Genomic DNA, 23,763 nt, shown 5'->3' on the forward strand with positions numbered 1-23,763 from the left:
AATCAACAGGAAAAGAAAAGACAGGCAGTGAACCTAGAAAGAGAAAATCAAGTAGAGACAGAGACATGTGGAATTCTGACCCTTTAGATCCTAGAAAAATGCAGAAAAGAAGACATGAAAGAACATTTGATATAGAGACTAAAAGACAGAAACATTTTAAAGAGAGAGAACCAAAGCCAGGAAAGTATGGTACATGTAAGGATAATACTGGATTAATCCCCCAAAACAAACTCAAAATCATTCTATAGCATGTAGAAAAATTTTCTGAGAGAATCAATTTAATTAGTAATTTAAGGTGAAGTTTAAAATTCAAGAAAAACTGATAACCAGAATTATTTCTGCATATTGGTATCAGATTTCACATCTTTCTAATGAAGAAGACCATCTGGCTTTCTTTATTTATGTACGCAGTATTTTCAGATGTGGCACTGTTTATTTCTGCTTTATTTTGTAATATTCTCTTTTCTTTCTTTACAGCTTTTCAAGCATGCCTTAGAGAAAAACATTCTCTAAAATATTGCTGATTTGTATGACTTCTAAGATTCTTGGGAAAACGTTTTGTTGTTCTTGCTATGAGAAAATCTTTTGAGGAATGTTATCAGTACAGTACATTAAAAACAACAAATATTTATTGACCCAAGTGAGTAGGAAGCTTGACTAGACTGTTCCTAACATTTTTAAAGAATCTATGGCTCTAATATGTAGGTTAGAAAAGAGTGTTTCTGTGCTCAGGGGTTTGCAAGCCTGATGACAGAGACCATGAACCTAATTTCTTACTCATTTCCCTAGTCAAAGCAGCTTCTATTCCCTTGCTGGCAAGTTCTATATAGCCAAAGAATTTGGAGAACCAAATTCTAATCAAATTGTAGGAACTGAGAAATCAAATTTAGATTAAAATCAATCTTACAACCTTGCTTACTCAGTTGGTATAGATTCAGCATGAAAGGAAAAAAAATCCAACAGTGTGAAAAACATAAAGTACTTAATGGTATATATTTAATTGTATTCCATTAGCCATTTTGCCCTCTAAGGTGATGCTAAATGGCTCTGGGAATAAAAGACTACAATGATTTAGGATTTTTTTAAAGTTAAATAAATTTGGTGATTCAGTGACATGTTATCTTAGTATTAATGCACTAGTACTTTGAGACTTAATGGTTTTCCCACTTATTTCATAATAATACATTCCAGTGTTTTAATGCCAATCTTTCTCACACAATGGTAGATCATCTAATAAATGATTAATAACTAGAAATGACTCTGGATAGAAGAATTTAAGATAAACCCCAAATAGAATATAGTCAATAACATTATAATAACTATGTATGGTGTCAGATGAGTACTACACTTATTGGAGGGATCACCTCTTAAGTTATATGCTGGTAAATGTCTAATCTCTGTGTTGTACACCTGAAACTAATACAATATTGTAGGTCAGCTGTAATTGAAAAAAAATTAAAAATCCCAAAATACTAATGAAGACAAAGAAGATGGGAGAAGAAACAGATGCATCTTCTGTATCCTGCTATTCCCTTTTGGAATTTAAGCTCAGTTGGTAGTTTTTGTTTTTGACCAGGTTGAGTATAGCTGGTCTATTGAGTAAAAGAAAATGTATTCAAACAGTTTAGTGTCAGGAAGATATATGTGAACTCCTTGTACTGGGTCTATATTTAGTTACTCTCTAATAGGAAAGTGTTTAGACAACAAATTTGGTTAAAAGACCATGTAATTGTGTAATTAAAATATTTGTCCCAGAAAGATCTTTTACCATAATCATCAAGTAAAACTTGTTGCATTTCAAGGGGATGCAGGGATGAACTAGGAGCAAGAGTGTAAAGTGAGATTTTAACTCACATTTCTTGCTCCACATCTCCTTCCCTCCTTTCCCATCTTCTTACTTGGGAAGTATGTAAGAAGGCCCTAGGGGAGTAACCCAGCTGTGTAAACCTCAGCGGAAACAATACACTGCAAACTACCCGCAACTGAGGCAATGAGCCTCCAGTTTCCTGGACTCCACTTTTCATCATTCAACTCTTATAATCCCTATTCCTAAAATGTGAGGCAAATAGTAGTTCATCTCACAAAGCTACATCAACCTGGAAAAAGAAAACCAAATCACCTTTGACATCCAAGGTTAATGGGGTTCATAGAATAGTATTTTCAGTTAGTTAGGGATCAGAGCATCCTCCAGAGTAGAAATGTGGATGTGGCCAGTTTGAACAAGTTCCCAGGTGATGCTGGTGCTACTGCTTTGGGGACCTCACTTTGAAAAGCACTGGTTTATCAATAAGCTCCCTACTTCTTGTCATCTCTACCGACGTGGTCATTTCCAGGCATGCTGAAATCAGGAAGAATGCTATTGCTCCCTGTCTGCAGAAACAGACTTTTGCATGGTGGCACGACATCTAATGTAACTTCCCATGTTTACTTTGGCAATGGTACAATATCATTCCTCAAATGCCACTAACTTTTTTCATCTGTGAAGATTAATCTTTGAAATTAGAAGTGACAAACTCATCAGAACTCTAATTATAAGTTTACTATTATTAAATGATGTTAGTGTGATTTCACTCTTGTTGCCTCTCACTCACCATCCTGCCTCTTTGTAAAATATCTCAGTGGGAGGAATGAAGCAGCTTTTCTATTCTCATGGGTTTCTCCTTGCTCCAAAGACCTTTGAATAAAAGAAAAACAATGTGAATGATCATTCTGTTCTAGTTCTGTTTCATTTTATAGGCCAAGAATTCATACACCATAGTATGAAATTTCAATTCATTTTCATTCTGTGCATTAAAAAAATTAGCCCAGATTCTTAATATTTATAGTAATTCAAAAACACATGTCAAAATATTTTGGAAAACTAAAGAGACTATATAATTTTTCAAGTCAAGGTTCTTGGTTGCTAAGAGGGTAACCAAATCAAGCAAACTAACTCAGATAGAGTAGTTCATTTGTTTGTATATTGGTATATTCTGAATTTCAGGACAAGTGGGTCTTGGATTCAGGGGAATGTCAAAGAGGTACAGATGGGCCTTATTCACTAGTGCTGAGAAATGAAAAGTAGGCAGGCCAGGCATTCTCTCCAACTGTCCCCCCTCCCCCGTCTCTCTCACTCATGGCTTCTCCTCAAAAAATGACGCATCTTTTTTTCTTTATTTCTCTGTCTCTAACTCCACTAACTTTACCCCTCATGCCAACCAAACACACTATCTACAAAACCTTTCCTCTTGGCTTCCCATAGCTTAACTGTCCCCATTTCTTAAAGTCCAAACTTGAACTTTACTGGCCCAGTAATTTCAGCTCTCTCCCTCTCTCTCAGTCTGGATTTCCCTTTCTCAGCAATGAGGGCTGATCACCCATAGCAAACATGTTAGCCTAGGTCCAGTCTTGCACAGGGACAGTGGGAGCAACTGTAGTGGATGAGGGGAAAGGAAGCAGAATTGTGCAGAGAGAAGTGAAACCCAATGCAAGGCCACCAACAGCCTTAGCTGGCTTATTGCAACTGTCCAGAGTAGGGGCAAGTTCAAGGGCTATTATACTTCCCATAAAATATTACACTTGCTCACAATATTGATAATATCATGATAAACAGAAAGAATAAGCAAAAAATGGCTAGCATTGAGAATCATCAGATACAGATGATTCTGGAAAGAGGCGTGATGTTGGGTGAGGCAGTTTTCTGCAGCTGAAGCAACTGTCAAATAAGGACTGTCAAAGAGGCCTGATAGCTGAGAGTCATCTCCTAGCACCTTTCCCAGCAGCTACAGACTATGTTCTTCATTTCTGAAATGCATTTGGGCTGCACAGCACACCATCCACCACAGCATACCCTTGCACCATCTAAATCCATGTCTTCCTATAGGTATAATTCTCCGCTTCAAATGGCATAGTCTTGCTCCAAGTCCTGTGCACCTGCCTTGTGGTTTCCCCGACTCGGGGCTTACCAAAAGCTCCACATGGTATGTTTTCCCACCCCGAATCTCTCTTATACCATGGGGCCTATCAGGTCACCTAGTTCATGGGGCAGGGCAATCACACAGTGAGCCTGGACTCACTGCAGGACTCTTTCTTGCCCAGGGTCTAACTCAAAGGTGACAGCCTTTTGTGTCATCCAACATATAGGTGATAGCACTATTCCCAGGTATTGAAAATATGCTGCATCTAGAACTCAAAAAGGCTTACCAACCATTGGGTTTTCCTTTTTTCATGGTAGAAGTTGCAAAATGAATAAGTTGTCCTTTGCTTTGAAAGATATGTGAAGAGTCATTGAGTGTTTACCAGCTTTCTTCTCCATTCTCCAGAGTACATGAGACCTGACTAAGTTCTCCAGCATGCTAGCCATGGCTTGCTTATCCATTCTGTTTATTATGATATTATGGATATAGTGCACTAGTGTAATATTTTATGGGATGTTCATCTGGTGTATAGTATGACAGCTGAAGGAAGAATTGACATAACACTCTAATAAAATGGTAAATACTACAGTCCAGCCAAAGTGAATACAAACTTTTTCTGCTTCTCTTTATGGAGATAAAAAATAATGTATATGCCTGATCACTGGCCAGACACCACATACTTAAAACTATATTAATTCATCCTGACAAAGATGCCACTTCAAACACAGTGGCTGCAACTGACCTATTACTTGGTTGAGTTTGCAGTTATCCGCAGGACTTATTTGGTATTTGCAAGATCAAAACTGGTAAATTAAATGGCGGTGTGGTGGGATCCACACAACTTAATTCTTTGGGGCTTTAAGAATGGCACTAATTTCTGCCATCTACCCCAATATATGTTTTTGGGGGGTCATATTTATTACTGTAAAGGAAGGTAGGGAGAAGTTTTAGGGCTTTCACCTGGGTCTCCCCACTACAGTAGTTTTTACCTCATAAGCACAAAACCCAATATGGTCCTTGGGCAGGGATGGGGTTGGGGTGAGTAGGAGTTGTGCCAGTTACCAAGTGTATCTATTGCAATCATAAATTTGGTCAAAAGGAAAATTAACAACAGTTGTTCCAAAGACCCACCGAACCCAGTATAAGCTGGAACAGATCCCTATAATGCCCCCACCCTAACGAGGAATTATCTCAGATCTTTGTCCAACAGACCTCCAAATATTTAGACATTCTTCTTTCCTCAGTATGAAATTACTCTCACAGATAGCCTTAGGTGCCTTTGGGGAAACACTGGGAAAATGGGGACCCAGACTTTATTTCAGTCAGTGGGTTCTGGATCTGAAAACCATCTCAGATCCAGAAACCAGTAAGAGATTTTGACATTTTATTGAATCAGATGCTTACAGTCTACTGATCATCAAACTTGATTCCCAGGGACTGTACAAATTCAAGTCTAGCAGGTCCTCAAATAACTACATTTTATTCAACATCATTTCAATGTAACATCAATGAGATGCCATATAAACTTAACTCTTTTTTATATCCATTAGCCTATGGTAAAACGGCATTTTGTTATACATCATTTTGCTGTAAGTCTCAGAACCTATTCACAACGTTAAGTGAGGACTTATCGTCATGCAGGGACTCTCTGCATGACTCACTCCCCACATGAGAACAGGACGTGGTGAGGCCGAAAAGGAACCCCCACGGAGCCATAGATAGGGGAGTCATAACACTCTGTTCCCACTGGAGGCTGGGTTGGAGACACAGGAAGCAGGAGATGCAATCTGCCGTCCGCTTTTCTGTCAACCAACCACCTAGCAGTTATATTAGTAGCCAAGGCCGTTATATTAGTGGCTAATGGCTAATCGGTAACAGCTGATGGCCACCCAGCCACAGTGGATGGCCATGTGATCACAGCTGATGGCCATCTACTACCCAAGCCAGCACCTTTCCACGTGAGGCCGACAGCCTGGAAACTGCCCTCTGGGACGCTTACCGTACTTGTTGCTTACCGTACTTGTTGGCTGCCCATCTCTTTTGCCTATAGGTGTGCTATGTTCTCTGAAACATCTTGATAACTCTCTGTGAGTCAAACTTCTATGGTAGTCACTCCAACCTTGCCACTAATTATGAAAATTGGGTTCATCCGGCTTGATAGTTAAGTGCTGCTATCTGGCTTCAGTGATGTTTCATGATCCTTTGGTTCCCATTGCCATTATAGAGCCAAGCTCTGCTCATTGTCAGTCCTTGCCTTCTCAGTCATGCTGCCTATATCCTCACCAGTGCATTCTTTCTTTGTCTTTTAATTGAAGTTTATTGGGGTGACAATGATTAGTAAAGTTACATAGGTTTCAAGTATACAGTTCTATAATATATCCGGCTCTCAGCTTCACGTGGAAAGGTGCTGGCTCGGGTACTAGATGGCCATTAGCTGTGGCTGGGTGGCCGTCAGCTGTAACCAGTGCGCCATTAGCCTCCAATATAACTATCATGGCTGCACTAGGGGATTGGTTGTTGGTTGGCAGAGAAGTGGATGACAGATTACAGTTAGCAAGGGGTTGGGTAGTTGGCAGACAAGCAGACAGCGGATTGCGGATCTTGTGGCTCCTACTTCCTGTGTCTCCAACCCAGCTGCCAGCAAGGATATGGTGATATGACTCCCCTATCTACGGCTCCGTCGGTGTTCCTTTTTGTCCTCACCATATCCTGAGTTCTGGTGCAGGGAGCAGGAGTTGAGACCCCGCATGACACATGGAACAACGAGCAGGGTACAGTGCTGGCTGAAGCTCTCCGAAGGGCAGTGAAGCAATTTGTGCATATGAACACTCAGTCTCAGGAAGCCCATAGGGAGCAGTGCAGGGCGCAGCAAACACAATCTGCCTGGGAGAAACGTGACCCCTCGGTGAATTGGTGGTCCCCTCTAGCCTCCGGATGGCACGCCGCCCTGTTGGCCGTGGCGGGCGTCACCTTCCTTTTGGTGGTCTGCTGCTGCGGTGGGCTCCTAGAGTTGTGAACATCTTACATTGAGTCCTCCACCCAATCAGACACCTGGTGTGGCAAGCAAGTCTCCAGCCAGGTAAGAATGGTGTCTGACTCTGAGCAGGAGGACAGGCAATCCCCATGCAGTGTGTAGTGCCTGGTGGCCATCGTTCTCAGGAGTTGGACCTCCATGGAGGGGTGGGAGGATATGGACGGTTCACCAACCAGCATAGGATGGAGAAAAATGTTGTTGCAGCTGTGTGGGCTGGGAGGTGCTTGCTGGGGCAGCCCAGATGTGGGACATGTAGTCCCAGGAGGAAACACTTAGTGAGTACTCGGTGGAGGATGTGGGTGAGATCAACATCGTTCCTCACCCCCAGGGATTGCCCAGGTAGGGAAGGACTTGGAGCCCTTGCCCTGCGGAGAGGGCACACATTGTGAGGCCAACGCACAGCCCTGGTGAACGACTGTGGACTATGAAGAATTGCCTTCCATCCCTGATTTGATGGACCACTTGACTGTTTGCTTGGGAACGTACCATCATGTAGTGGAACTGGCAGATGTTTGCTTCCTGTGTCTCGCCGTCTGCCAGTGAGACTAGTGCAGGAAGACCCCTTGTTGGGGTGAAGGCCGATGTTTGCTTTTATGTCTTGACCAGCCGCCATCGAGTATAAGTAAGCACCTTGGCTGTGAGCCACTGTTGTTTCAGCACAGTACCCTGAGAGACCCTGGCTGTGCCCACAAAGTCTGGCTGTGCCCAGAAAGTAGGTGGACATCGAGGGACACCCCCTGGGACATTGCTTGAACTGGACTGAAACATTTTCTCGTGAGCTGGGTTCCTGACACAGTGCCTCTTGCGGAAGACACTTGTCACGTAGATTGTGAGGCGAGACCCTGGAGGGGTGAAGTGTGGGGACAGAGTCCCAGAGAGCAGTTTCCAGGATCTCGGCCTCACATGGAAAGGTGCAGGCTCAGGTAGTAGAAAGGTGCTGACATCAGCTGTAACCAGTTAGCTATTAGCCACTAATATAACTGCCGTGGCTATACTAGGGGTTGGTTGTTTGTTGGTTGGCAGAGAAGTGGATGGCGGATTGCAGTTAGCAAGGGATTGGTTGGTTGGCAGAGAAGCAGACAGCAGGTTGCAGATCTTGTGGCTCCCACTTCCTGTGTCTCTAACCCAGCCACCAGCGAGAATATAGTGGTATGACTCTTATCATGGCTCCGTTGGTGTTCCTTTTTGGCCTTACCATGTCCTGCATTCTTGTGCTGGGAATGGGAGCTGAGATCCTGCATGACAATATGTCACATTGTGTGTCCATTCTTCATTACTATGGTAAATGGCATGTCCTTCAGTCCTTCCCATGGAATATAGCCATCTAGTGGCATTTCCATAATTACATCCTCTCTAACAAGCCCAGTTTTGGGTGTTTTTTTTTTGTTGTTGTTGTTTTAACTTTTAATTCCTTCTTTCACTGTCTGCTATGGCAATTCTGGCATTTCTACCTTCCTTGGTGTAGGCCATACATAGCGCTTTCCATGCTTCTGGGAGCCATCTTAGCAGAACATCCATAGCATCTCCCAGGTGCTTGCAGGGTGTTGAATTATGTATCCTGGGAGAGTGCTCTTTTAATGATAAGTTTTCTTCATCCAAGTTTCTGTTCTGCCACCTCTCGGTCATCACTCTTAGCATACAATCCCATAAGTACTCTTCCAGCTCCTGCCAGTCCATATTGTCTAGATGCTATAGTTCCTTCAGTGCACATGTTCCTTTCCACCCCCAGAAGGCCTGCATATCCCCAGCGCTGACACTAGTTATTGTCTGAGTGGCCAGGGTGGGCAGATCCTGAGAGGGCATATGTTGTCTTACAATAGGCCTCTGAATGCTCTTCAAACAAAGGGGGAATTCCAGCTTTCCACTTCCATAGTCTCAGAGGAATCTGAAGATGCACGGTTTCCAGGCACATTCAACTCAGATGTTTCCATCCCATATTCAGGGTCCCATTGTCTTCCAACCTGGGCAGTAACCTTGTTTGGCATGACAGGCCAACCTTCATTTGGAGTTTAACCTTCTATAAAACCCAAACTCTTTATGATTAAATCCTGGATCTGGCCTTCTGCTTTCTCTGCCCTTCCACTGAAGGAAATGAGAGCCTCTTTATATGCTGCCAAAGAAGTCCTCTGGCTTTCACACTTAGCTTTTACTGCCAATTAATCACTCTTAGCTTTCATTATCCTTTTGCAGAGTGCAATCTTATCAATAGCTGCCCAATTTTACTGTCCTTATAATTGTTATTTCCCAAATACCCAATACATGTCTGCAACTAATGGTGCCCTTCCCTTTCATACATAGGTATACCATCCCAGTTCCCCACTAATGAACATTTAAATAATTGCACTGTCAGTGCCAAGGTCTACCTGTTTTCTATGTACCAATAGTTCTACCTTCCAACTAGGCATTAGGTGACCCAGCTCTAAAATCCCATCTTAGCACTTGTTTTTTTGGACCTAACACTCAAATTTACACTTTGAGACCTCCAGAACCTAGATTTTAACATGAAGATAAGTGTGCAGGATGTTTATTAGGGAAGGGTCACAGGATCAACACCTGTGCAAGGGAATAGAAGAAAACAGGATTGGCTCAAGGGAAGGTTGAGCTGTGATGCATTCCCAAAGAAAGCATTAGCTGACCTCAAGGTGAGATCTAGAGTTTGCATGGGTTTTCACAGTTGTCTCAAGTTGGTGGCTGAGGGTCATCTTCTGTCAGCCCTTCTGGCAGCTGAGGATAAGTGCTCTAGTGTCAGGAAAAGTTTCTGAACAGGACCACAAAACAGGTGTACTATACAAAAATTAAGTATTCTAAGAATGATTATTAAAACTATTTTTAATAAAATTACTATAGGACACTTTACTGCTCATGAAGTATTTTGAAAAATACATTTTTCTCACACCTCTGTGAAGTTGGCAGTTTGGGTATTATTTTCTTTAATTTATAGATTTTTAAAACCCTGGGGCTCCAGGAATTTAAACTAATTCCTCATATTAGCAGAAGGATCATTCACTTGACGTTTGATATTTTCATAAAAATCTGACATTTCATATTAGTATAATTATTAAGTGATAAAAAAACACACAATCTGTGTTCAAGTCAAGAGTGCTTTCCATTCTCCCATTGAGGATTTTAATATGATAATAGAGTGAGAGATTCAATAATAAGAATATAACATCAAGATTCCTTTCCAAAATATGTAAGTGAATTAACAAAAAATTTCATTACAGCTCTGATCTTTTACACCAAGGAATAATTATAAGAATTGACATTCAAGAAGCAGGTCAGTCAGTGAATGAGAGAAGGAATTATTTTTGAAATAAGAGCTCTTGACAGTTTTTGTGGGCTGGAGGGAAAAATCTCTTCAAACTGTTAAATAAAATAAATATCTTCTCTGAAAGTTAAAATGAAATCAATGTTTAAAGGATTAGGAAAGAATTAAGCAAACTCATCTTAGAAAGAAAGATTTGTACCTAGGCCCACAAATTTTAACTATAATCAGAATGAAAATAGAGTTGTATCTAAAGAAAAAATAGTCTGCAATATTAATGGGACCAGTTAACCATGGAAGGAGGGAAGGAGTAGTTTCGATAGGTACAATGGCATCACCAAGTCAGCCTTTTGTCTCTCCTGCTATGTGCCCAGCCCAGGCACTGACTGCCCAGGCACAGAAAGAGGCACATTCAAGAGAGAAGATGGATGCGTTAGGCCATCTTCTCTTGAAATCATCAAACAGCTTTACAAAACTAAACCCTGTGCTGATGGTGGTGATGATGTTGTTAATATTATACAACTACTTGCAAAATTTCACTACTAAAATTCTACAACAGGAGGGATCCTAATGCTCCACTCTACCTCAAAAAAAAAAAAAAAAAAAAAAGATTATCAAGCCATCATGCGTTTTGCATGGCAGCCAAAACATACAGTGAGAACTCCCCAGCCATTGAAATTTGTAGACTCCCAATTTCTACACTCAGTTTGTTGTTGGCACCTAGAGAGGAGGAACAATAACTACTATGAGGCCCATATGTCAGAAAAAGGCCACTTGCTTTGCACGAAGTGATGGATGGGCTTAGTCCAAAAAGATTCCATTTCCAGAAGGAATGAGAAGCCCATTTCTGTGTCATTCTTGTCTGAGATAGACAGGATTTCTTCAACAAGACCTAAACATCACAAAAACCCTACTGTAGGAAGATCATGTGCTCACCACCGGACTGGACCTAGGAAGAAGAAGTCCACAGAAAAACCTCTCCCTTTAAAGGTCCTCCTTTCATTGCAGCCTGTTCAGTGCTTCTCCTGACAAGCATCTTAACTGTACAACATCCTAATTTTACTGCTCATGCTCCAGCTAAGCAATTACCAATGAGGTCCTGGCAAGGAGTGCTCTGTACAAGCCATTTCAGCATTAGGTGGCCATAATGGTGGCTGTAATGTCCGTTAGCGCTTTATAGAGGCAGGCTTGGCAGGATCAGGGGCTGTACTCCAGCAGCTCTATCTGATGATGACTGGACATCATCCACAGTCCTTGGCTCCTCAGCTACAGGTTAACACAAGTTCACCAGAATCCTCAGGCTACTGCAACATTATTCACCGAAAGTGAAGACAAGTGATACAATAAAATGAGCCAATGAAGAAAAAACATCTATTACTCTCTTTTTGCTGCTTCCTTGATACCGTTTAGTATACAATTCTGTTGTGTTGCTTATATTAGTGTGTGATATGTTTAATACTGTCTCTCTCCATAGGCTGTGAGCTCCTTGAAGAGCTATGGAGCTATGGAAATAAACAAAGTCCACCCAGATGAGAACAAGCAACGATTATTTATTCAGAGCTTGCTATACAAGGGAGTCAGTAATCATCCCTTTTTTTTTTTTTTTTTTTGATAGAAACTCAAATGCAGCCAAGGGAAGTGGGGAAGCTGTATACTGCCTACTGACAAAAATTGAAAGCTTCAGGTATGCTCTGATTAAAGGCTGTTGGCATGAGGAAGCAGGAGATGGGCATCTGATGGGGTTGGTCGAGGGAGCATAATTGACTTTCTGGTGGATCTGTTATTGGAAGCAGAGGCAAAAAAAAATAGGGAAGCTGGTAATCATTCACCATGATTGGCCATTCTGGGCCATTTGCTACAGAGACTATGGGTCAGAATTGCATTGTCATATGCAGTGTGCTCATTGTCTGTATATCAGCTGCTCACTCTCCCCATTTTATTATTATCTCTTTTGCAGAAAGTTGGCCATTCCGGAAAGAGTAGATATTGTCACTGGGGATTGTTTAGTTGTCTCCACAGTCAATAGTATCACAAAATCTTTTTGACATTTTTGTTGTTATACCTCATCGTAATCATCTGAGCAGATTGTGGATAAAATAGAACAAACCAGTACCGTGATCACTATGACAAAAACAAGAAAAATGAAGAGTCCCTATGAGATGATTCAGAGCCAGGAATCCCAGTTGCCTAACTCAAGTCAAGAGAATAAATCCTATATGCTATGAAGATCAGCCTTAGAGAGCTACATAGAGTTTCCCTTAAGCTTTTTCCTTAAGCCTGTTCTGTTTTTCTTGTACCATTGCATTGATCCAAGTACAGCAAGAAGTATTAACAGAATCACAGATGCCCCAGAACTAGCCAACAAGAAACAGCAGTACAAGCATGTGTCACTCACTATTCATGCCAACAAGTTGAACGTGATCTGTTTTCCATCTAAGGTGGAGGTGATATTGTTTATAAAAGTGACAAAGTAAGTTTCTTGTAGGCTTTTCTGTTTGTCTGATTCCCCCTGTTGTGAATACTTTTCTGTTTGCATAAACAGTGAGCCAATAATTCTCCCACATAGAGTGTTTGAGTAATTATAAGTGTCCTCTTTAAGAACTCACATCTGATTTATGGAATTATATTCATTACTTATACAATTGTAATAATGAAATATCTTCTTTCCAATCTTGGTGATTTATACTATTCCTAAGGTAAATGAGATGTTAGTGTGATGCAAACAGGACCAGTGTCCTGGTCATAAAAGAAGTCGTATCTTGTGGGGGCACGTGGAGATTCAGGGGAAAAGGAATCATTTATGACACAAAGTGGAAATCAATACATTACATTAGCTGGGTGATATATTTAGATCTCTATTAATCTTTTCTGGATGACAAGTATTTGGCCCTTTACCCTTCAAAGGTCATTGAGTTAAAATTTAGAATTACTTAGGATCTGATTGAGGGATTATAATAATTTGTTCTTTTTCTGGAGAAAAGGACACTAACAAAGTCACAGGTTGATTTTAAGGTCATCTGTTCATGTAGGCACAAGTAGAAACATCACCATCTGTAATTCCCTATGATTTAATTTGATGAGACAAAAATTGCCCCAAGGTTTTGATTATGGGGGACTGGTGATATATTTATCAATCAGTAAGATTAGGAGGAATAGACAATGTTTGAGATAATCTAAGCATGGCATCAGAATATGCTCTAACTACTATTACTAGGAAGAAAGAAAAAGAGGAAAAAAAGCCACAGGTAGTCAAAAACTAAAGCAATTACTTTTCTAAAGTAATCTTTAGAAAATGAGAAAGAGAATGAACATATACAAGCACATCGAAAACAAAGCAAGAATTAGACAGCTATTCTGGTTCACTGTCTCGGGCAGAATCTGTCCACTGTCAAAAGCCATCTGCTTGTTCCAAAGTTCTTGGGTTAGTGTCTGAAGGTGGCCTGTTTTACAGAATTTCTGAGACTCCTAAGCTTGAGTAGTGTTCCAATCATACAGAATTCTGAATTGCCTCTTAATTGTGACATGTGAACACAAAGATTGACTGCCTGGGTTTTCAATGATGTGTTTGTTAACAGGATCTGTTAAGGTCACTTGCAGGGAGGTTCAAGAGCAGGTTTTCTTTAATGTCTTCCAGTGGATGAAACCTCCTAGTTGAATATCATGAAGAAGCTGTTTACAAAGATATTCTAGGAAAGTGGCTTTTACCAGTTGATGATAAGAGTGTGTATAGGACATGCATTTCTTTCAATATTTTGTTATATCTGCATGCAGCAAGGAAGAGTTTAGCATCAAAGATGAAATCACAAAATGTATGAGCCTTCCTTGACCAGTGTGTCCTTGAGGGAGGGAACCACATGGCCATAAGAACTAGTGAAAGTAGCTTTGGCCAAGCGACCTCAAAAGTTTCTGAAGTTTCTTCTCTTTTTAATTTAATGAAGCCTTTATTTCTTTCTATCTTTCCAGAAGATTGTAGGGAGTAAGGACAGTATAGTTTGAGTAAGGGGCAACTCTTTACAGAGTTATTTTATACTGTTTCTCATATAGAGTGCCTTGGTCACTGACGTAGGAGATGATATACCACGGGTTATAAATACAAAATCCAGCAGTTTTTTAGCAACAGTAGGAAGTGTTTTTCAGTAAGGAAACGCATCAACCAATCCTGAAAACAGATATGCAAAAACTAAATCATATTCAAATCCCATAGAGGTGGAAGCTGGATAAAATGCATTTGAGGGTGCTCAAGACATCTTTGAGGCTTTGGTTTCTGCTCACGTCCTACCTTTATAATTTTTTCCAGGATTATGTCGTTAGCAGGTGACACACAATCCAAAAATAACCTTAGCTGTCTTAAAAATGTCCCCAGCAATGCTAATTTGAGATAGCAATCAATTTGTCAGTGATGAGCAGTTTCAGTCCATTTGGGGAGCACCATAGATTATCTGAGTGAAGTGTGCAACCAGATTTTTCTCATTCCTCCCCTTACAAATCAGGGGCTAAGGGTTGGTGTTTTATAATGGCCTCAGCACCCAGAGATTTATCCTTTCCGGGATTAGATAGGATCATAAACTTTGTTAAGGCTGCTTGTTAGGTATAAACATCTGCTAGAGCATTCCCTCTAGCTTCCGTATTTTGTCTTTTTGCATAGGCCTCAACATTTTCAATAGCCTCCTCTCTAGGAAGGAGGAGGCCATCTAAGGAAGAGGGGTGTTTTTCTATTTTTCACCCCAATAAGTCTAGTACTCATCTGGCACCATACATGGTTATTACAATAGTATTGACTATATTCCCTATGCTATACTTTACATCCCTGTGACTATTTTTATAACTGGCAATTTGTACTTCTTAATCCCTTTCACCTTGTTTGTTTTTTTTTTTATATTTGATGTGGGCTCTAGCAGAAGTGAGAGACTCCTTTGTTTCCAAACCATCACAAAGCCATGTTCTACTCCAAAAACATACCTGTTATCTGTACATATGTTTAGTCTCTGGTCTTTGGTTAATTGATAAGGATTAACTGTAAGTTCTGACATCCGGTCTGGTTTATGTATGATAGAGACCTATATCTATCTATGGTAGAGGACTATATTCTAAACAAGAACTTAAATTAGCGTTAACACATCCTATTTGATAATCTTCAGTTTCAGCTTTGAGGTATGACCCATCAACAAATAATTAGGTGAGAGATCTCAGTGTGAGTCTCCAATAAATCTGAACAGGGTATAGAGGTAAGTACCCTGAAGTAAGACAATCATGAAGCTTCCCTTCTTTGGGTAGGAAAAGGAGAGAGGTGGGATTCAGGGTGTGGCACTGGAGAATAATAATGTGAGAGGGGGAGCGGCAAAGAATTTCATAAGAGGTTAATTGTCAGGCTGCAATGTGTTGTGTGTTCTCAACCAGCAGTAATGTCTGTACTGCATGAGGAACCGTAAGGTCAAGCAGGGAACTCAGCTCTAGTTCAACAGAAATGCTGGCAAGGTTTGCAGCAGTAGCTACCATGTCAAGAGTGAAATTACAGGCGATGCACACCGGGAAAGCAGCAGCACCAGATCCAAGATGGCGGCCAGCAGGAGGCTGATGAAGGAGCTTGAAGAAATCCGCAAATGTGGAATGAAAAACTTCCGTAACACCAAGGTTGATGAAGCTAATTTATTGACTTGGCAAGGGCTTATTGTTCCTGATAACCCTCCACATGACAAGGGGGACTTCAGAATTGAAATCAGCTTTCCAGCAGAGTACCCGTTCAACCCACCGAAGATCACATTTAAAACAAAGATCTATCACTCCAACATTGATGAAAAGGGGCAGGTCTGTCTACCAGTAATTAGTGCTGAAAACTGGAAGCCAGCAACCAAAACCGAGCAAGTAATCCAGTCCTTCATAGCACTGGTGAACAACCCCCAGCCCGAGCACCCCCTTTGGCCTGATCTAGCTGAACAATACTCTTAAGAACCGTAAAAAATTCTGTAAGAATGCTGAAGAGTTTACAAAGAAATATGGGGAAAAGCAACCTGTGGACTAAAATCTTCCACAATTGATTCCAATGAGTGTGAGCAGAGATCCAGAGCAGTGCAGACATCCAGCAAAGCAGGACTCTGTGAAAAATTGATAACGTGCCACTGCCTGGTGTTTGCTTGTGGCAGTTACTAACTTTCTAAGTTTTCTTAATCAAAAGTAGTTTAGGTAACCTATCAAAGGATTGAAAACTTTAAAAAATAAGAGTGAAATTACAGTAAGCGGCAGGGTTTTGGTGGTTCCCATGTAGTTTAATTACAACTCCAAAAGCTTGTCCTGCTTGTTCATGCACAAATAGGTGAAAAGACTTTTTGTAGTTAGTGATGCCTAAGGAAGGCTGTTGAAGAACCCTCTTCAGGTTACGGAAGGCTTGTTAATGTTTTGGCTCCCTGAAGAAAGTGTCTCTAACTAGGAACTTGGTCATTTCCTAAAGAGGTGTTGCAATTTCAGAAAAAGTTGACACCCATTGTGTACAATATCCAGTTAAACCCAAAAATTCTCTGAATATTATTTTTGAAGAGTCTAAGATAAGTTTAGATTGTCTTTAGTCTATCAGGAGAGTGTTTTTTTCCTTCATTATACAGGTCATACCCTAAATAATGAACTGTATTTTAGCAAAATTGTAAATTTTTTTGAAATTTTATGTTCCTTTTCTGCTAAGATTGAGAGAAAGTAAATTGTTTTTTTTTTTTATAGGTTTCTTGTTCTCTGAATTAAGTAAGAAATGATCCACAGATTTTATCAGAACTGAATCACAAAGGAAGTATTATCTTCATGTATTGCTTTGAAGGAAAACCCTGGTGTACAATTGTCCAGTTGTATTGTTCTCCTCATCAGGTAATGACAAAAAGGCATTGACTATTCTGGTTTTAGGGCACACTGAAAAAGGTGGTGCAGAGATCCACAGTAAAACAAGTGGCTTCAGGCGGAATTGGAGACAGGATGGTATTTATATTAGGTAGTACCAGGAAGCAAAGGATAACAATTTTATTGATGGCCCTGAGATCTGAACAAATGACATCCTCATTTGTTTGGTTTCTTTTCTAAAAGCATAGGAGTGTTACAAAGGCTAGTGTGCAGAATGAGAAGATCTGTGGCTATAAAGCTTTCAACTGTAGGTTTGATCACTTCCTTTGCTTCTGGCTTCAGGAGATATTGGGGAAGTTTAGATAAAGTTTGGGAACATGTACCTGAACTTTAATAGGTTCTGCTCCAATTATTTTTCCTACATCAGTTGAAATTTCAGCTCACAGTATCAGGTATGATGTAAAGATCTTTATCTGTGTAATGCACCAAATATAATTGAGAAGGCAGAGGTATATCCAGAAAAGACACAACTTGATTATAAATAGAAGCATCCTCTGAAATCTCAAGAAATAGTCCCTCTGGTGTGCATTTAATATTATAATCTCATTTACAAACTAAGTCTATTTCTATTTGTTTAATGGGTAGTATCACAGAACAGGAAGTAATGTTTTTCACTCAAGGACCCATGGGTTAGAGTTAGGAGCTGGGAGATAGAAAAAAATCCATGGTTATTTGGAATACCTATCATCTGAGTGGTATGTTTACTCTGAGAAAGAGGTTGAGCAAACACAGCAGAGTTTAATGTTGAAAAACAAGTGTCTATATGTACCAGTAATTGATAAGGTTGACCATCTATATTTATGTTTAATTTCATCTCTTTGCTATTTTCATGATTAAATTATGATAATTGATTTTTTTTCATTATAAAAGTTTTTAATTGTGGTAAAAATACATAATATAAAAATTGCCATCTCAACCATTTTTAACTGTACAGTCAATGGTGTTAACTCTATTCACATACTTGCGTAACAGATCTTCAATCAATTTTTATTAGAAATATTTTGAGTCTGGCTTTTAGGAGACTTTACCCTTCCTCGGGGGCCTTTTGCTGACTCTCAAGTTTATTGTTGAAAAAGGATCCTGCAGTTCCCTTTCTGAGTCAGTCCAATTAGCTTTTGCCATCCAAGATGTAGCATCTGAGATTCCAACTATCGTGGGTACAACTTAATTTAGATCAGAAAACTCTGGGTCTCAGGCACCCCCCCAGAATTCTAAATTCTTCTATGAATATTTGCTTGTCTTATCTGGGTTTAGGGAAATCCTCAGCTATAGCTCTCAACTTAGCTTGATGTTGAAATGTTGAAATTCCAATGTTGAAATGCTGTAATTTGCTACATATTTGACTTTTGAGCGAGATGGATCTTTAGAGGAAACTGGTATTTTGGATTCATAAGAGAGTTGATGGGATAAGGTAAGTGATCTGGACAAGAAGAAGGGAAGAGAGGGGTAAACAGAGGTACAGAAGCAGAGGTCAAAAGGGCAAAAGAGAAGAGGGAGTGTCGGATACAGGGAGGCAACTGGAGGGCAAGGATGGGAGAATTTACTTGGAAATGAGTCCAATTTTTCATTGCATGAATTTGTCAAATTGCTCATCAGCTTTAGCCAAAGAATATCTTAGTGAAGCAACTTTTGATGAGGATTTTGTTTAGGAGCTTCTGATATCAATCAAAAAATTCTGCCCATTGGTCGTGAGAAATAGCATTTCTTTTCTTTGGAAGGCATCTTTCACATGAACAATTTCTGTTAAAGTCAAGTGTTCCCAGAAGGGCCTTTGAAGGCCAAATCAACCTCTGTGAAGTTATGTCATTAAAGAGATTGGCACAAGAATTAAGAGAACACCTATAAAAAAACAGAAAGTTTTCCAATATTGAAAGGATTTAGGCTTACAACTCCACGAGAGCGAGCAATGGTTGTTTGAAAGTGATGGTTGTGCACCTCATATCTCCAAACTTAGACCTGACAGTCTACACCTTCCAGCAGGCAGAAAACTCAAAACTCTCAAAGCCAAGCCTTCAGATCAAAAATTAATGATGGAAGCAGAACCTTATCCAGTTTTATTGTTGACACACAAAACATTTTCCAAATGGGTATTGGCCTAGTGAGAGCCATGAACTCACTGTTCTATGAAGCTGGCTTTAGAACAAATTTATAGGGTCTGTGCCTATGTTCTATTCAGTGATTCTCCTTATCACAAACGTTTTTAGATACACATCACAAAATGGAAGCACAAAAGAGAGCCAAAAGGGATAAAAAGGAATGGCTGATTCCACAAGGATGCCAAAGAAGTGAGAACCAGTATCAAAACCTGGGTACCAAACTGAGAATGAATAGCGAAGAAACTCAATGTAAGAAGAGCCAAGGTCAGAGCTGGTGCTGGCTTACTACGTAGGCAGTGACTCATCAGGCGTCAAGCAGCAAAGCACAGGGGCCTCCATGAGGATCACACCTGGTCAAAAGCTGGTGCCCAGTGATGTGCAGGGCAGAGTGGATCTCAGTGGATCCCCCAGGAAAACTGTGGAAATAAACAAAAACCACCCAAATGAGAACAACCCAGTCAACTTATTCAGAGCTTGTTATGTAGCAAGGGAGTCACAACTATCACATGTGCTTATAAGAGACTCAAAAGCAGGCAAGGGAGTGGGAAACTTTATAGTGCAAAAAAAGAAAAGGATTCAAGTGTGCTCAGGCAAATGTTAGCAGGCAGAAGCAGAGGTGGGCTAACTAGAAGCGGGGATTTTATGAGGTTGGTTTAGAGAGCATGCTTGTCTTTCTCTCGTTGGTCCTGAGTTGGAAGCAGGGACAAGAAACCTTGTTTTGTACACCTGAAACTAATAAATAAATTAATTAATAAAAAAAAAAAAGAAAGAAAAAAAATAAATAAATAAATAAAATACTATGGCATCTTCAAAAAAAAAAAAAAAAAGAAATAGGGAAGCTGACACTCAGAGACCAAGACTTGACCGTTCTTGGCTGATTGCTGCAGAGGTTGCGGTTGGACCAGACTGGTTGCTTCAGTGGGTGTGGGTCAGAATTCTATTGTCACATATGGGCTATCCTTTGCCTGTTTATACAATAAGTCCTCACTTAACATTGTTTTTAAGTTCTGTGACTTTAAGCGAAATGACATATAACAAAACAAAGTTTATCATAATAAACTAATTGATATAAACAAGAGTTAAGTTTCTCTGGCAGCTCGTCAACCTTATAATGAAACAACATTGAACGAAACGTTATTCAAGGACCTGCTGTATATTCAGTCTTTCGGGGAAAATCCTATGTCTTATTTTAATTTTTCTCACCGGGTTCTAGCCCCAATCCTGGTAAAGCATAGAAGCTCAGTAAATATTTGAGAAGAAGAAAGGGAGGTTTGGAGGGAAATAAAAGGCCCAAAGAGCAGTGAACCCTGATTAGGTATGGTAAGCTAAGGGAATTGTCATGTAAGAAGAAATGCAGTGAAGTCCCTCCACAAAGTTGTAGGAAGCTTGCCTTCAGGTCACATTGCTTAGCTGTGGTTCACATGGAAACAGCAGTAGAAAACTTATGGACATGGTATGCAGCAGTCCAAAAAGAGGTCACTTTATCATAGTGAAGCTACCTGGCAGCCACATGAAAATGAAAAGAGTCACAATTACTGGAAAAAAATATTACGCTCCCAGGCAAAAAGTTTGGCTTTTGCCAAGTTGTTCTCAAAATCATCAGTACCAATTTACATTCCCACAAATCTTGCCCATTGCCACATGTATTTAGTCACACTGTATATTATCAATATTTAAAATTTCATAAATCTGATGGGTAAAAAAAAAATAAAATCACTGTTTCATTATCATAAAAGTATTTTATTTTTAACCTGTCTTGTAAACCTACTTGCGTCAAAGCTTCTCAAAGGCAGGGTCTGGTCATAGTATCTTTGTATTCTCCGCAGTCCAAATTTGGGGCATGATAAGTACTCAATAAATTGCTATTGAATTTACTTGGCATCTATGTTTGAATTGTTTATCTAATTTTCTCCTCAGGCTTATAATAGTTTCCTAGGGCTACTGTAACAAATTCCCAGAAACTGCATGGATTAAAACAACAGAAACTTTTCTCATACTTCTGGAGGCTACAAGTCTGCTCGAGTGTCTTTTCAATCACTTGCCCCTGAAGAATGACCACCTGTTGGAAACTTCTGAAATTTAGTGACAAATAGAAATGACTGTTTACTTCCAGGTGAAACTTTATATTGCTCTCGTAGGTCCCTGAGGTACACAGGACATTATAGGACATTAGTCCAATTCCTTTGCTTTGCACATACACATGTACACATATTCCCTCCACAATACACACATATATGCACATGCACAAGAGACAGAAAGAATTTAACAAGTTTTAATATTACCTGAAGAAAAACAGTTGTGGGCTCTTAAAAAGGAAGTAAATCAGTGCCTGAAGTTTGGGTGAGAGGGGCCACGTTAAATTGGAAGTTAGCCAGGGGAGGTTAGCAAATTGTATGTTAATTTCAAATTAGCATTTATACAAGTTCCAGGCTTCAAAGGGCAAGGATCTGAGGAAGAGAAAGTAGTCAGAGGAGGTACATTATTCATCCTCATTGAAAAACAACATTGAGGAATTCACACTAGGGAGGCAGGCTCTCGGAATTGCTGTAATCTGTCCCTGTATTTAGCTGAGCTGTGTAGAGCAAAAAGCCATTTCCCATGGGCAAAAACTGAGAAGCCTGAGAGCACTTTAAAACAAGTGGCCAAAGGCATCAAGAGATTTTAGGTTTAACTCAGAGCCGAAGAAAACCAAGGTAGTTTTAATACCTAGCACAGTCAAGAGCTATCTCAAAGTGTTGGAGCTACCGCAATAATTACAAATGTCTAACAAGATAGGAGGAGTAGGGGAGGAAAACTAATTTCCCCTTTATGTCCCGACCGGCAGGACAATGCAACGTGGGACGAGGGGAAGAAACCTGTTGAGGATGAAAAAAAAAGGGGGGAGACAGGAGACGCGAAGAATGGAGGCAAGACAGGGATCTGATCAAGCCTCAAAATTTTATTACGATGGCGGGTTATATATATAGCTATGTCAGATGGGGGTGGGATATGCTATGTCATAGGGTGGCGAGGTACTTGTCGCGGGCTGATAGGCTAGGACAGGGCGATGCCATATGAGGTACAAGGAAATGGGCAGGCTCTGGGTTTGGCGCGCGCGGGCTCTGGGTTTGGCGCGCGCGGGCTTTGGGTTTGGCGCGCGCGGGCTTTGGGTTTTGTGACCAGGAAGTTCTGCCTAGGCAAGGCCTGGGGATTTCTATGGCTTCCGACATCTCCTCCCTTTTTGTTTGTTTTAAGGAGGTGGGCCTTGACCGAGTGAGGGAACAGAGGCCTGGTTCCTCCAACGAGCAGAGCTCGTTATTGGATGGTTTTGGGTATCTTTTGTGGAGGAGAGGTAGAGATTTTTTGATACCAACCTCTATGCAAACCAGGTATGTTCTCAGGAAAGTTAAAGGGAGCCGACCGTTGTGAGTCGAGCCCTTTCCTTGCAAATGCTTTGCTTTGCACTCACCTCGGTGCCCATACCCCTCCCCAACTCGTGGGGGGAGTAGACATACCCTTAGTATTATGTCGTCCCCGTGGGGAGGAAGCCAAGATAGCCTTCTTCGAGGCCGTCCCCTGTTGCTAGCCGCTGATAATGGATTTGGATTGGTTTGGCCAAAACAGCATCGATTTGGTTTTTAATGAGGTCAGTAATGCGCCTAAAAGCCCATGGCCCGAAGGCTATTAAGAGAAGGATGCATAGGAGGGGGCCAAGGGTGGGGAGCAGGTAGGGGAGAAGTCCGTTGAGACCCGTCCAGAGTGGGTTTTCGAAGAGTTCTTTGCGTCTTTTTACTAGGTCCTCTTGTAGTTTTTTGATCTTGTCTCGGACGATCCCAGACTTGTTAGCATAGAAGCAGCAGCGTTCCTGTAAAGCTAAGCAGATACCTCCCTGTTCTGCAGTGAGAAGATCTAGGCCTCGACGGTTTTGTAAGACTACTTCAGCTAAAGAGTCAATCTGATCTTGGAGATCATTGATGGTCCCAGAAAGTGTTTGGACATCATCTATCAGCTGGCGTGATAGTTTATTGTAGGACTGGACTGCAACACCTACTCCCGCGGTACCCGAGGCTATTCCAGCAGTAATTCCTAGCCCTACGAGTAAGGGAATGGCTGTAATAGCACGCTTGTGGCGCCCGGTGGCAAATTCTAGGCTGGGGAGAGGGACAGGTGTGTCTCCTGGGATAATAGAGATATCAGGGAGGAGACTAGCTGAGACACAAAGTCCAGTCCAGTTGGTGGGTAACGTGGTGTAAGCGAGGCTGTTCCCACATATGAAAACTTGTCCAGGGCTAGAACACAAGGTTCCGTTAACTTGAATGATGTCAGAACAGTTAGTAAAAGTGACAAACCCTAGATCTACATCAAAAGTGTTGTTTTGAAATTGTCCCTGATAGCAGGGGGAGGTATTAAATCCTACAGGTTGAACTCTAAGAGGAAGGGAGAGACGGGAACAGTTAGAGATTTGTGTGTTTACTGTGATATTGGAGGGGATTGCAGTAGGTATGGGAGTTCCCATAGTCATGCAAAGCCAGCAGTCCTGGGCAAGAGAAGGGTTGGAATGATTTAAGGCCCAGAAGGTGGATTCGAGAATGTTGTTGGTTTGTGTGTCTAAAT

The 23,763-nt window shown here is 40.8% G+C and overlaps 1 protein-coding gene across 1 annotated transcript; it reads left to right on the plus strand.

The window, feature by feature from the left end:
• Positions 1-15,748: 15,748 nt before the first annotated feature.
• Positions 15,749-16,141, plus strand: LOC308493567 (ubiquitin-conjugating enzyme E2 L3-like; the record flags this gene model as incomplete). Its single annotated transcript, XM_081039891.1, has 1 exon — positions 15,749-16,141. One exon carries the CDS (start codon positions 15,749-15,751, stop codon positions 16,139-16,141), a length of 393 nt encoding a protein of 130 aa, XP_080896017.1.
• Between the last annotated feature and the right edge of the window lie 7,622 nt (positions 16,142-23,763).

The sequence above is a fragment of the Rhinolophus hipposideros genome, assembly GCF_964194185.1.
Source record: "Rhinolophus hipposideros genome assembly, chromosome: 3".
Taxonomy (NCBI): Eukaryota; Metazoa; Chordata; class Mammalia; order Chiroptera; family Rhinolophidae; genus Rhinolophus; species Rhinolophus hipposideros.